The following is a 16,447-nucleotide window of genomic DNA, read 5'->3' as shown; positions in this document are numbered from 1 at the left end:
CGCAGGCTACTTCAGGGAAGACGTATTCAGATTAGTGTTATAATTACTGAATTATCAACACAACCACACGCAGGGTACTTCAAGGAAGAAGTATTCAGATTAGTGTTATAATTACTGAATTGTCAACACAACCACACGTAGGGTACTTCAAGGAAGAAGTATTCAGATTAGTGTTATAATTACTGAATTGTCAACACAACCACACGTAGGGTACTTCAAGGAAGAAGTATTCAGATTAGTGTTATAATTACTGAATTATCAACACAACCACACGCAGGGTACTTCAAGGAAGAAGTATTCAGATTAGTGTTATAATTACTGAATTATCAACACAACCACACGCAGGGTACTTCAAGGAAGAAGTATTCAGATTAGTGTTATAATTACTGAATTGTCAACACAACCACACGCAGGGTACTTCAAGGAAGACGTATTCAGATTAGTGTTATAATTACTGAATTGTCAACACAACCACACGCAGGGTACTTCAAGGAAGAAGTATTCAGATTAGTGTTATAATTACTGAATTGTCAACACAACCACACGCAGGGTACTTCAAGGAAGAAGTATTCAGATTAGTGTTATAATTACTGAATTGTCAACACAACCACACGCAGGGTACTTCAAGGAAGAAGTATTCAGATTAGTGTTATAATTACTGAATTGTCAACACAACCACACGCAGGGTACTTCAAGGAAGAAGTATTCAGATTAGTGTTATAATTACTGAATTATCAACACAACCACACGCAGGGTACTTCAAGGAAGAAGTATTCAGATTAGTGTTATAATTACTGAATTATCAAAATGTTTCAGGTACACAACCACACGCAGGCTACTTCAGTGGAGAAGTATTCAGATTAATATTATAATTACTGAAATGGATCATCATCGTTATATTTTTGGTACAAAACTGTAGGTTACTTCATTGAAGACATATTCAGATTAATATTACAATTACTGAGATGAAACATCGCCACCTTTCAGGTACAGAACTTAGGTTATTTCAGTGAAGAATTATCCAAATTAATATTATAATTACATAGGGAAATCGTCGCAAAGTTTCAGGAATAAAAATGCTGGTTACTTCAGTATTCAGATTACTATTAAAGTTACTGAGGTACATCATCATTAACTTTCTGGTATAAAACAGCGGGTTACTTCAGTGAAGAAGTATCCACATTAATATTATTATTACTGAGGTGAAATATCAATAAGATTTAGGTACAAGATTTCAGGTTATCCAGATTATTACTATAATTACTGAGATGAAATATCACTGGTCAGTGTTTAGATGCAACACTACTCATTAATTCAGTAATAAGGTGCCTAGATTGCAGATACAACATTGCTAACTTTTCAGAAAAAAGCTACAAGTTGGAGATGAAATATAGCCTGGTGATAAAGCACTCTCTTGATACACAATTGATCTAGGATCGATCCCCATCGGTGGGCCCATTGGGCCGATTCTCAACCCAGCCAGTGCTTCACCACAGGTGTAACAAAGTTACAGAAGCCTTGATTGTATTATTCTGTTTGTAGGATGCTGCATATAAAAGAATCCATTTGGCTAATTGAAAAACAGTAGCCTATGGAATGCCCGTATCATTTCCTATCTCATTATCTGTGTGGCCATTAACCATATGTCCGACGCCATATAACAATAAATAAAAGTGTGTTGAGTGTATTGTAAAGTAAATATTTCCTTCCTTCCTTCCTAATGGCCACATATTAATCAATGTGATGGAAAACCAAACATTCTTTGATCAGCATAATGACCAAGGGGAAGTAAATAATGTCATTCTAAATTACAAAAACTAGGTTTTGGATAACTAAAACAGTGTTTTACTATGTTGCTCTTCATGTGTTTGTTGTAGGTTATTTTTTATAAATATAGAACTAAATTTTCACCGTGCTGATGTACAAGTGTTATGGTTTATAACTGTAGAACTTGATTTTCACTATTGGTGTACAATTTACAAGTGTTGGGTTATTTTCAGAGTGAGTGGTATAAAGTGTTGTAGAATATAACTGTAAAAGTAGATAAATTTCAATTTGGTGTACGAGTGTTGTGGGTTATTTTTGTAACTATAGATGTAGATTTCCACATGGTGGACAAAAGTTGTTGGTTATTCTTGGTAACTCTAGAAGTTGTACTTGTAAATCTTATACATTGAGCTGTGGATGTAAATTCTCTGCATTGTACAAGTGTTGTGGGCTATAACTGAAATTATTAAGTCTTGTACAATAATTCTTTAACTTTAGATATATATTCTATATATGAGGACATATGTTGTGGATTAAAACTAAAATTGTACATATTTTGTATGTTATTCTGCATGTATATCTGTGCACATAAATGATCTAGGTGTAGTGTACACGTGTTGTGGGTTATTACTGAAATTGTACAAGTCTTGTATGTTACTCAGGTACAACTGTATGTCTATAGATTTTCAGTGTACCGTGTACAAATGCTGTGAATTATAACTGAATTTGGAGAATTCTTGTACATTACATGTATTCCTGTAACTGGTTGTCAATGTAATTTCTCCAATTGTGGTGAACATGTGTACAACTGAAATTATACAAGTCTTTTGTGTTACTCCTATAACTCTGGCTGTATATTTTCAATGTATGTGGTTTACAAAGGTTGAGGATTATAACTGAAATTGTAGAATTCTTGTACATTATTCCTGTAACTGAATGTAATTTCTCTCTGTGGTGCATGTCCATGTGTAATTGAAATTACATGAATACAAATCTTGTACCGTATTCCTATAACTGTGGCAGTAGATTACAATGTTTGTGGTGTACAACTGTTATACTTCCTGGTGTCTGGTTAACCAGCTTGTGGTGAGGAAACTGCTACTCTGCTTGTAACGCCAGAACGGAAGGGTGCGCACATTCAGGGTATTGCATGTCGCGCGCTTCTCTTCATAAAGTGGGCCACAGGAAATCACGGAGACAGCACTGCCACAAAAAAATATTGACAAATCACATTTCAGTCAAGGCCACCAGCACCATGTTATTACATTGTAAAAGATGATTTTGGGCTATGTTACATTTTTTTTTTTTTTTATCATTCTGGCATAAAATAAGTATTTATGAATCACGTTTATTTGTTATAAAGGACAAAGCACTGAGATTTTTGTCATTTTATTTTTAAAAAAAATTAAAAAAAAAAAAAAAAATTAACGATGCACTCAACACATTTTATTGAAGGTTATATGGCATCAGACATATGGTTAAGGACCACACAGATATTGAGAGAGGAAACCCGCTGTTGCCACTTCATGGGCTACTCTTTTCGATTAGCAGCAAGGGATCTTTTATGTGCACTATCTCATAGACAGGGTAGTACATACCACGGCCTTTGATATGCCAGTCGTGGTGCACTGGCTGGAATGAGAAATAGCCCAATGGGCCTACTGACAAAGATCAATCCTAGACCGACCGCGCATCGAGCGAGCGCTTTACCACTGGGCTACGCCCTGCCCCCTGTCATTTTATAAATTTACAAAATTTATAAACTGCATTGAACAAAAAGATTTTAAAAAAAGGAAATGCTTTATTGCTAGAACAGTTGGTTAAATATAGAATACCTGGTTGATGATGTCAGATATCTGCTTTATCCTGTGAAGGTAAGAATGGGGAATCCCACGAGGCTCTGCTGAGCGGAATTTCTCTTTCAGCCTGAACAGAATAAAGCAGATAGCCGACGTCATTAACTAGTTATTATCTTTATCCTGCATACCATAGAAATTAAGGGGAAAAGCTATTATTTCTGTTATTTCAGCCACATTGTACGATGACCTAGAGGTCAAATGAGCGATTTTGTAATGTAGGCTATGCTTTATCAGTCATCATATTCTGTCAATAGAAGCGGTGGTTGCAGAATAATAGTTATTGGTTACACAGAAGTCTGTGTGCATGTGGCCGTATACCTTTCAATTAGGTTGCTAAAGCTCACTCTGCATGGGTAGGGTCTGGCATCGGGGTATGAACCGAGACCATACCAGCATGGAGTCTGGTGGCTTAACCACTACACAGAGGTGGGTTATTAACTAACACTTACATGTGTCAAGACTAAGTACTAGACTGTTCTCATGTGATTAGCACAAGGGAGATAACTCATGATATACGAGACAGATATGGCCACTGTAATGGGGCCTACCTGTACTTATTATCCATATTTTTATGACACATATGTGATGTTAATAGTCTATACAGATTACAAGCTTGAGGCAGTTCTGGTTTGTGGAACTGATATCAACAATGTCGCCATTTTATTGAAATTTGCATTAAATAAGAGATACCATTTAAATCAATGAATAAATAATAAATGAATTAATAAATAAAAAAATAAATGAGAACTATATACTAAGTGTGTAACATTTTGATGGTTACTAATATTGATTGTGTAACAAAATACAGTGTGGGTATTAAATAAATTGTCACACTAAAACTCACATGGGAATTGTTTTTTTATCATCCATTAAAGGCTTTTGCTGGCACTATCCTCTATATATTCCTCTATATATTCTCTAGAGTATCCTCTATATATTCAATGATTTCATTTAGGATTAAACCATTTGCAAACTTGTTCCTAAATTTCATGACCTTTCCAATCATGTCACAATCTATATATTTGCATCTAAGTCTTTACTTGTACATTCCGACTTTCTCACAGAAGAATTCGCCACCAAGCTCTCCAAGCTCGCTGGGTTCTCGTAAATCAAGCATGTGCAGTATAAACAGCATCACGAGTTCTTCAAGTGGTTCCATCAAGTCCCACTCGCCGAGTCACCAGAATGCGCACATCAAATCTATGACACAGGTAATAACATTAATACTGTCAAGTCACATGTTCGGTGGTTTCGAACTTAAAGTAAATTTATAACTTCATGTTGAATTTTGGTTTTCACTAACATACAGATAATAAGCATTAATTGGACAGTAACTTTCATAACATACAGAGTAAGCATTAACTGGATAGAACAGAATTTTTGTTTATATCGACATGCATGTAATAAAATAGTAATTTGTATTTAACATTGAGAGCCTCGTTTTACGAAGCGAATAATTATTCTCTGCACTAAGATCACCGTAAGTAGATGTGGTACCTACCTGTATACACTTGAGGTGATGTTAATGCTAAGATCGCTTGGTAAAACAGGGCCCAGGGGCCTAATTCACAAGGCTCTCTTAGGCTCTGCTAGACAACAAAGCATCGTCTTTGCGATGTCTTTTAGCATTGCACTGCGAGATCGCAAAGTTGCAAGAGTTTAGTGAATTAGGCCCCAAGTTCTTAGCCAGTGGGGAGTTTGGTGTGTGAAACCACCTTACCCCTCTTCCCTGTTTATTTGACTGACTGATTGTTTTGAAAGGACTAAATATCATGTTTAAAATTTTAATTGAAATATTTGACTTTATTTAAAAAAAAAAAAAAAGATCCACCCTTTTGTTCAGGCTAGGTATGGACCTGAAATTATGCACAATTTAGGAATTTCAATATTTAATGTATTATGAATCTTTTTAATTCAATTATTAATTAAATGTATCCTTTTGATGTTTACTTTTTCCGTTTGAAATCAATGTTCGTCATTCTTTAGTTCTGTACGACAATAGTAATGAGTCTTATTAAATTTTAAGGTTACATTTGTTCAGTTTGCTCCGTCTATAATTGGTTGCTTATAACTGCTGTAAGTGTATTTAATTGGCCTGGCAAATACACCTTTCTAATAACTATTACAATCACAAGCTTTAAACTGGTATAGTTTAAAACTGTTGCCAAAGTTTTTGCATCGTAATTGTTTTGCTAAAATAGCCACAAATAAAAATGGCAATGTACATCGTTTGCTGCATGAAATCATTTCATTTTCCATTTAATATCACATATAATTTAACATTTTAATTTGAGACATTATTTTTCATTTGCATGAAATGCATCGATTTATTTTCATGCAATATATTTAACTCGAAAGCATGAAAATAATCTGTTGTTGCAAGTCACTGTGAAAAACATGAAATGTCAGTTCAGTTTTGTTAGTTCGCAGCAGTATACTTTAAACACTGAGTATGTCCACATAAAAATTGTATCAAAATAATCTTGAATAAAAAGAAATATTTCTTTCCTAACTTTCCTTACAGAATATAGTGATACTCATGTTCATACAAATAATGGTATTAGATCATTTGGGAGTTTGTAATACGTTAGATAATTTAAGAGAAATATATACTACTAGTAAATTAAATGTTTTGGGAGAGTAATTGGTATTGTATTAAGTTATTTGAAAGAATAAGTTCGACTGTGTTGCTTGATTTGAGTGAGCAGTTTGTGACAGCTTAATAACAAAAGTTGGAGCTAACTCTCAAATGTATTTCATCATCAGATTCGGAGAAATTAAAATTACAACTTTGCCTCCCCATATTATTGTCCACAGTGGGAACTGTTATTTCTCTGTGAATAACTTCTTATGTCAGTTAACTCCATTTTGTCTGTCTGTTGGAAAGTGCATATAAATGATCCTTGCTGGTAAAGGAAAAATGTAGTGGATTAATTTCTTCTAAAGATTACATAACTTGCCCAAGGGACCTTGCAATTTCATATCACGTTTATCGCTCAGGTGCAACTCATGTAAATGCAGACTTTATTTGATGAGATATAAATCATGTTTGACAAAAAAACACCCACCCCAAAACACACACACACCACACACACCACACACACCACACACACACACATACAGAGACACACATGTGTACACACACACACACACACACATATATACACACATGTACACATTACATACACATACACTCTCTCTTTCACTCTCTCTCTCTCTCTCTCTCCCTCTCCCTCTCCCTCTCCCACTCCCTCTCCCTCTCCCTCTCCCTCCCTCTCCCTCTCTCTCTCTCTCTCTCTCTCTCTCTCTCTCTCTCTCTCTCTCTCTCTCTCACACATGCACACACACATATATACACATACACACACACACACACACATAAACTGATACTGTAAAATATACTGTACATACATGTATTTATAAAGACCTTCATGATAAGGCAAGATTGATTTGTTTTGTTTTATGTCTCCATGGTGGCTTGCGGCACTATCATTTCATCCTCAATATAACTCACAGTGATATGTCTAGCATGTGGCTCTTGCTGTCATGCTGCCCCGCCTGCTCTCATATGCATTGCTGGGGGTCAAGGTCACATGGGCAGAAATACTGTTTTGCATTTCTGATGACAATGATTTGAATATACCAGATAATAAAAATAGTGTTCAGATTATGTGTGTGAAGGCCATTATAATGTATGATAGGAAAAATCGGTTCATTTATTTAATTTACTCGATAAATTATTCCGGGGTTTTTGTGTGTGGTTTTATTTTAACTTTTACTGGAACAGGTTGATATCTTATGTGTAGAAACTTGTATTTGAAAATGGCTGTTTATGATTTACATGTCTTCTGCCCATTAGAAACAGGCACAATATTTCACGAGAACAGTTATTCTGTTTGCGTGTTGGTTATGCAACTTTAAAATCACGAGAACCGCCAGTCGGTCATGTGGTGAACAATTACATTCTAAAATTAAAAGTACCATATATGAGTAATGAAAGTGAAAATCAGTTCATGTTTTTAAATACATTTGAACCACCAAAGTAGCACAGAACCGTAGTTTAAGTGTTTTAGGATTAGGTAGGCCTAACTCATCGGTTACGAGAGCTATATTGATGTAACCGAACAATCGGTTACCTAAGTAAAACTCATGTGAACTGATTTCCAATTACCTAAGATTTTTAAATATTGTCCCCTAAGAAAGAAGCTACTTGTATGCAGTGTATTTCCTCAAGTGTTAATGTTTTGATGTCATTCTTTAAAAATAACTTAATATATGTTAGAATGAATATTTCTTCTTCTGTCCCTGTCTGCAATTCTCTACATCATCTTATCCCCTGTAGTACTAATTGAGATTGCTCCAGATTGGGTATCTTGTATAATATAATGGTCCAAAGTTTAAAATCTGTGGTGAGACCACTTTATAATACTGACTCTACAATATTATTAACTGAAGTTTAAAATATTTTGTGAGATCCCTTTGTAATATTGTTATCTAAAATATAGTTATCTAAAGTTTAAATTCTTTTGTAAGACACCTTTATAATACTGCTACAAACAATATATATGTATTTTTCTAAAGTTTAAAATCTTTTGTGAGACCAATTTACATTACAATACTGATATCTACTATATAATTATCTAACTTTAACTTTGTGAATTCTCTTTTACATCTATATAATACTGTTCAATGTTATAGTTATCTAAACTTTAAATGTAAAATCTTTTATGAGATCACTTTACGTTGTAATCCTGCACTGGTCTCATGTTTACTATAAAAATTAATTGTTTTAAAACACAAAATATTGTTTGTCAATTTAATTTGTTAAAAAATTTAATCACTTACAAAAAAATTTTTCACACAAAATATAGTTTATTAATTTAATTTGTTAAACTTTGTTAATCAATATAATTCTTTGTGCCATTTTTAATGCAAAATATAGTTGTTTAATTTATTTTGTTAAAATTTGTTAATCAATGTAATTTTTTATGCCGTCTTTAAAACAAAATATAGTTTCTTAATTTAATTTGTTAAAATTTGTTAATCACTTCCGTTCTATATGCTGTCGTTAACACAAAATGTTGTTTATTAATTAAAATTTGTTACTTGTAATGTTTCCATTCTTTATGCCAACTTCTTGCACCTGTGACCTGTCCCATGAGAATGCTTATTGGCGTATGGCATGTGTATGTGTATTTTTTCTCTCTCTCTCTCACAATCACAGCAGCCCATGGCGGGAACGCTGCGTCTCAACAGTGTTTCATCACAGGACTCCGGATTCACCTCACAGGACACGCTGTTTCTAAGGCCAGCAACCCCCCAATCCCTTAACATACTCAAGGTAGGGTTAGCTCCCCTTAGATGATGCAGTTAGATCTGGTAGAACATCATAGATGTCACTTGTATACTGGTTTTCATTTCTTCACTTTTGTTCTGTGTTCTAATACTTCACATATAAAGTTGTGTATTATGGGTAGGTATGATTAAACAAAAGACTTGTGTTCTTAAAGAACAGACCCTAGTTTCAACCTGTGAAAATGAACATTAATTTCGATAAATCTACAAACCTGTAACACATTTGGATAAAAATCTAATAGAGTGAAACGAGTCTGTTATGTTGAAATGGACAAAATACCATTAAAAAGTTGATTAGAGCTTGTTGCCATAACCTTTACCTCTCACAGGTACATGTATGCATGTTTTTAAAAATATGACAAAAATGCATTTCATGGTATTAGAATCACTAAGGTCAATGACAGTCATTTTTCACACCCTTGTTTTGACTTCGTACACAATAAATAAAACATCTCCAACCGTAATTTTTTGATATGATATATATTTGACAAAACTTACTTTTTACTTATTTCATCTCTTAAAACTTAAAATTAATATTTTGTCCAGAATTATGAATTTAATTTTACAAAAAAACCCTGTAAACAGCATTGTCTGCTTGTTATAGAATTTTTACAGGGGTCAAGGTTAGTAGACAAGTTTTTATTTTAATGTGGCGAAGCATTGTAATAATATAGCTAATTTTGAATTTGAATGACGTCACTTTGCATCTTCTTACAATAACTATAAACTCGGTACATGACGTTTCCGTTCCAAGAATGCTGGAACAATTCCAATGCAAAATTGCTATTGAATTTTTTTTATTTGAACATTACTAATACACTTGAATGTGCTTGAAGAAAATCTGGTGATTAAAAAAATGTACCCTTTACAAAATATGGATTTCAAGTGAAATTATGGTGAGATATGCTATATTTATTGTGTACGAAAGAAAGAAATGTTTTATTTAATGACACACTCAACACATTTTATTTACGGTTATATGGCGTCAGACATATGGTTACGGACCACACAGATCTTGAGAGGAAACCCGCTGTCACCACTACATGGTCTACTCTTTCCGATTAGCAGCAAGAGATCTTTTATTTGCGCTTCCCACAGTCAGGATAGCACAAACCATGGCCTTTGTTGAACCAGTTATGGATCACTTGTCGGTGCAAGTGGTTTACACCTACCCATTGAGCCTTGCGGAGCACTCACTCAGGGTTTGGAGTCGGTATCTGGATTAAAAATCCTATGCCTCGACTGGGATCCGAACCCAGTACCTACCAGCCTGTAGACCGATGGCCTAACCACAATGCCACCGAGGCCGGCTTATTGTGTACGAAGCCAAAACAAGGGTGCGAAAAGTGACTGTCGTTGACCTTAGGATGACCAGAAATACTTCAAATGTATGGAAATTGATAATCTAAATAATACAATCAAAGTAATGTCTGATTTCAATGTCAACAATGGCTCTAACGGTGTAAGATGTGCTGTAGTGTTTAAAATGGCTCTAACGGTGTAAGATGTGCTGTAGTGTTTAAAATGGCTCTAACGGTGTATGATGTGCTGTAGTGTTTAAAATGGCTCTAACGGAGTATGATGTGCTGTAGTGTTTAAAATGGCTCTAACGGTGTAAGATGTGCTGTAGTGTTTAAAATGGCTCTAACGGTGTAAGATGTGATGTAGTGTTTAAAATGGCTCTAACGGTGTATGATGTGCTGTAGTGTTTAAAATGGCTCTAACGGTGTATGATGTGCTGTAGTGTTTAAAATGGCTCTAACGGAGTATGATGTGCTGTAGTGTTTAAAATGGCTCTAACGGTGTATGATGTGCTGTAGTGTTTAAAATGGCTCTAACGGTGTAAGATGTGCTGTAGTGTTTAAAATGGCTCTAACGGTGTATGATGTGCTGTAGTGTTTAAAATGGCTCTAACGGTGTATGATGTGCTGTAGTGTTTAAAATGGCTCTAACGGAGTATGATGTGCTGTAGTGTTTAAAATGGCTCTAACGGTGTAAGATGTGCTGTAGTGTTTAAAATGGCTCTAACGGTGTATGATGTGCTGTAGTGTTTAAAATGGCTCTAACGGTGTATGATGTGCTGTAGTGTTTAAAATGGCTCTAACGGTGTATGATGTGCTGTAGTGTTTAAAATGGCTCTAACGGTGTAAGATGTGCTGTAGTGTTTAAAATGGCTCTAACGGTGTATGATGTGCTGTAGTGTTTAAAATGGCTCTAACGGTGTAAGATGTGCTGTAGTGTTTAAAATGGCTCTAACGGTGTATGATGTGCTGTAGTGTTTAAAATGGCTCTAACGGTGTATGATGTGCTGTAGTGTTTAAAATGGCTCTAACGGTGTATGATGTGCTGTAGTGTTTAAAATGGCTCTAACGGTGTAAGATGTGCTGTAGTGTTTAAAATGGCTCTAACGGTGTAAGATGTGCTGTAGTGTTTAAAATGGCTCTAACGGTGTATGATGTGCTGTAGTGTTTAAAATGGCTCTAACGGTGTAAGATGTGCTGTAGTGTTTAAAATGGCTCTAACGGTGTAAGATGTGCTGTAGTGTTTAAAATTGCTCTAACGGTGTATGATGTGCTGTAGTGTTTAAAATGGCTCTAACGGTGTAGTCTATGTTAATTTTATCTTCACTTCATTTCACAATTTGTACATAAAAACAAGAATGAACCAGATTCCTACATTCTGTAGTGCCGAATGTACATAAATACAAATTATTATTTTACCACACACAATAAATTTGTTATATAACTATATAGTTGTATTGCTTTTTACCCAATCATAGATATTTGTTAATTAGAGAATGATCATCTTAATAACTAAACAGCTAATTAATGAACCCTGCTTGCTAGCCGTTTCATCGCACATTTAACCACATGATTTTGCTGGCAAATTATGCATAATTTTAGTATATTGTGAATGCTTCAAACTTTGTAGTGCATATGAATTGGTGCTAAATGTAGATAAATAAAAATGATTATTTTACCAAACGCAATAAATTTGCTGGAAAATTATGCATAATTTTAATATATTGTGAATGCTTTGAAAAACAAAATGTGTCCACTACTACCAGAAGAAAATATAAATACTTTGGCTATTTATTGTAGCATATTAAAGTAACCAAAAGTGTTTAACTTGCCAGGTTCAGGTAATTTTGACAGACACAACTACAACATTTTTTAGTCAAAATATTTTAAGTTAAATAAAGTACATTGTAATTTCATTTTATATGTTGTATGAGACTATATTTAACCTTTTTAAGAACAATTTTATTATTTCTAATCTTTATTACTGTATGCTTTCTATTTCAATTCTTTATTATTATTTCATTTTTATTATGTCTATTCTGGTTAAATAAAACTACTTTTACTATTCAACAAAAATTGTCAGTAGAAATATTAATTGTTTAATGGCAACCATCTTATTTTTGACTGAATTAATATACTGTGCATTACTAATGCACTTGAATGTGCTTGAAGAAAATCTTGTGATTAAAAAATCTTTCTTTCTTTCTTTCTTTCTTTCTTTTTTTGTGTAAATATTTTTTCAGCTATAATCATATAAATAAGTGAGCATTAAATTTTATTTCTCATTATGATAATTATGAAATTTCCTTCAGTAGTAATAGATTATGACATGTTAATAATGATTATGATCAAGATTTTATTTCTCATTATGATAATTATGAAATTTCCTTCAGTAGCAATAGATTATGACATGTTAATAATAGATTATGACATGTTAATAATGATTATGATCAAGATTTTATTATTCGTAGTATTACTTCATTCTCTTAGTTTAGGCTTTACCACTTCCGGAGGATTATTACTTCAGTAATAATTAAAAAGAAATATGTGTGACGAGTAAGACCATTTATTCAAGTATAAAAAGAACACACCAAAAAAAAAAAATTAATTAAGTATGTCACTGGATTTATTTTTCAGAACTTCACAGAAAAGGATATATCAAACTCGAGCACCACGGACCCCGATTCCACCCCGACCACGCCTTCGGAACATTACCCCGCCAGCCAGTCGGCCAGCTCCACCTGGAACAACTGGCCCAACCAGCCGACCAATGTGTCCAAATCGGACGACTTCCGACCACACACCATCTCGACCGCGTACGAGCGGTCCCACCACAGTCGACCCGCCCTGAACGCCGAGCTCTTCGAACCCCCACCCCCGGGGATGCTCCAGAAACCGAGCGACGATGTGATAGCCGAGTTGAGGTCAAATGCTCACGGCAGACTGAGTCGACCACACAGTGCGTCGAGTACAGCCCCGTATGCACGACCGTCGGCGACGATTAACAAGATGCAACCCGTTCTTCCGCCCCTCGGACCAAAACCGAAGTCGAAGGCGGTGCCCCCACCAATGGTGCCCTGCATAGGTATCAGTAGTGTTTTGGTTTCTCTTTCTAATAACAGCAAATCATTTTTTTTAAAGAAGATAGGGGTGTTTTTTTTTCTGCTAACAACAAAACATTTTTATAGCTGTTTTGGTGTTTGACATATGTAATAGTTTTTGCTTTTTGTGATATTTTGCCCGTAATTAATTTCTCTGTAGTGAATTTAATCAAATAAGAGTTATCTGTATCAAGACTACAGCAGTCTTACTATGGTATGTGTTACAGTTTTATTTATTTCTAAATCGATTATATCTTTTATTGCACATAAAAACTGTCTCTTTTTTTATTATTTCTAAAACACTTACTTTTTTTCTTACATCAAATGAAACCGAAATTATTTACAAAAAAACATTTTTATAAAAGGATGGGACAGACTATAGGTGGTTATGGGTTTCAAAACTTTTGAAATTGGATACTGAATTTCATGGACTTTGACAAATTTGAAACAGCAGTTCTCTTACTATCCTTTTTCTAAATAAAAACCTATTAAAATCCTTTAATTTTCAAGATTTTAGCCTAGGGTATGTAATTTTACCCTTCGTACCCTCTCACAGAAACATTACTGAAATTTTGTTTTTTACAGAGGAGCAACCAATATACGCTAATGCATCGGAACTGATGAAACCTGGAGAAAACAACACAGAAAATGCTGCGGGCTCCCCAGACAGTGATACTTCGGCCACGACGACCCCCACACCGTCCAACAATGGCCACTCACAGGTAGGTGCATGGTGGCTGCTGGTGGCTTCCACTGGTGTACAGGCATGGTGAATGAGTTAGCACTGTCTGTGGTTCCTTACTAACGACAAAACACCACTAATGTGAAAATAATAATAGTCTCTTTATACACTGAACTTCTGGAATGTGTATTGTTGGGAATTAGCCTCGTTATGAACTAAAATAACTGGAATGTCTATTGTTGGAAATTAGCCTCTATTATATACTAAAACGCAAAAGAAACGCAGGTTCTCATTAAATTGGATATAAAATATTAAAAAAACAAAACGAAATGAAGATTTCAACATTTATTTTGGAGCTACACCAATTCGGCACACATTGGTGTTGGAAATGTTTGATTGAATTCCTTTTTGGCTATTGTTTCATGTCATAAAGTAGGGTGGGGGTCCATGTTAAAAATGTGAAAGAGACGACCTGTAGCATTGTCAAAGTCAGTATCGCGTGTGACCACCCTGGGCATTCAAACAGGCAGTGCAACGTCTCCTCATTGAGTTGACAAGCCGTTGAAAGAATGCCTGAGGGAGTGAGTTCCATTCATGGACCAATGCTACCTCCAGCGCCTGCATATTCTGAGGTTGTCCGCGAGCCTGAAGGCGACGTCCGATTTCATCCCAGACGTGTTCGATAGGCGCCATGTCCGGTGATAAGGCTGGCCACGGCAACGTTGGGATGTTGTGCTGAGCCAGCAACGCCTGTGTTGCCCTGGCAGTGTGTGGCCTGGCATTGTCTTGCTGCAGCAAGCGCACACGTGGGTGAGCGGCAAAGAAGGGAACGACGTGATTGTTGATGACGTCATTTTGGTACACGGCGGCATTAACGCGTTGTCTGAACACATGAAGTTGTGTTCTGTGGTTGAATGAGAACCCACCCCACACCATCACACTACCCCCGCCCCATCGGTCGGCCTGCAGAACGCAGCAGTCGGAGTAACGTTCATGTCGACGTCGCCATACTCGGATTCGGCCATCAGCGTTGGAAAGATTGTAACGGCTCTCATCAGTAAACAGAACTTGTTGCCACTGGCCACGTCGCCATCTTTGATGTTGTTGCGCCCACTGTTGACGTTGTTAGCGGTGCCGAGGGGTCAATATTGGTCCCACATAAGGACGGCGGTTACGGAGTCCTGCTGCCCTCAGACGGCGTCGGACGGTATCGGCGGACACTGGACCACGTGGACCACGCACCTGGTGAGCGGTGTTAGCTGCTGGCAGCATCCGATTCCTAAGGTGGGTCACCCGGATGTACCGGTCTAGGGCTGCGGTTGTCACCCTCGGGCGGCCGGTGCGTGGTCGATCGTTCACAGATCCAGTGATTTGGTGACGTTGAGAAAGGCGTGCGATTGTCGAAACATGACATCCCAATTGTCTGGCTACAGCAGTACGGGTCTGTCCGGCTTGCAACATCCCGATGGCCATCCCTCGCTGGAGTTGCGTCAGTCGCGGCATTTTTAAAATGTGATTCTGTTGTCTGTCACTACTCAAATTGAATTTATGCGATTAAATCCAGGTGTGTAGGCTTTATAAGCATTTCAATGAGTGTGTTTGCACTGGATTCATGATACGGATGATCCAGCACGTGCAAACAACGTGTTTTGAGAATTCGTGACGTCACACAGGTAATGAAATTGACACGCAGGTGGGACTGCGGTGTGGGTGTGTGCCATGTCCTTTAACACAGTTGAGGTTCAATTCCACCAAAGATACTGCTTTACAAAGTGCAATTCTTTCGCATTTTCAGGACCTGCGTTTCTTTTGCGTTTTAGTATATATACTAAAATATTTGAATGTGTATTGTTGATGGTATGCTTGTGCTTTTAACTGTATTAATTATTGATGAATAATGGTGGTGATGTCTGCTGGTAACTGTCGAAACTTGAAAAGCTTTTTTTTCATATCTTAATTTTAAGTAGACAAAATAGATACTGGTTAGTGTTACAAGATTGGACTTCTTTGGTGTTATTGTTTTATTGATAATTGGTAAACCTGGGCTAGATTTTTGTTAAAGTTAGAAACATTAAGTTAAGTAAAATATCAAATCGAATGTTTCAAACGAGAAACTGTAAATTGTAAACTGAGAAAAGACAACGTGTATTTGATAGTAGATTGCAAGCAACATGGACATGTAATTGAAAAGCCTCAAGAACCCAAAACTCTAAAACACAATGAATAAACACATGTATGTATTCGGGGGTCTTCTAGATTATGGTAGCCCCACTCCCATGGCTAGTGACTTTCAATGTTGGGCTAGTAAATAACTACTAATGCCATGCCCGACGGCTAGCAGGGCTTCTAGATTATGATAGCCCCACTCCCATGGCTAGTGAT

At 36.1% G+C, this 16,447-nt stretch overlaps 1 protein-coding gene across 4 annotated transcripts in view; it reads left to right on the top strand.

Annotated features, from left to right (window-relative positions):
• Window positions 1–16,447, top strand: part of LOC121388003 (protein MTSS 1-like) — a 121,791-nt gene that overhangs the window by 83,788 nt on the left and 21,556 nt on the right. Inside the window, exons 9-12 of one of the 4 annotated variants that reach the window (XM_041519196.1) lie at window positions 4,694–4,837; window positions 8,851–8,967; window positions 12,920–13,367; window positions 13,969–14,105. In XM_041519196.1, coding sequence (XP_041375130.1) covers window positions 4,694–4,837; window positions 8,851–8,967; window positions 12,920–13,367; window positions 13,969–14,105 — 846 coding nt within the window. Of the gene's footprint in view, window positions 1–4,690; window positions 4,838–8,850; window positions 8,968–12,919; window positions 13,368–13,968; window positions 14,106–16,447 lie in introns of all 4 variants that reach the window. The other 3 variants (XM_041519197.1, XM_041519195.1, XM_041519198.1) reach the window with 3 other exon arrangements.

Source organism: Gigantopelta aegis, chromosome 14, assembly GCF_016097555.1.
Source record: "Gigantopelta aegis isolate Gae_Host chromosome 14, Gae_host_genome, whole genome shotgun sequence".
Classification (NCBI taxonomy): Eukaryota; Metazoa; Mollusca; class Gastropoda; order Neomphalida; family Peltospiridae; genus Gigantopelta; species Gigantopelta aegis.
The sequence above is the reverse complement of the archived record's forward strand: the minus strand, read 5'-3'. Positions and strand labels throughout refer to the sequence as shown.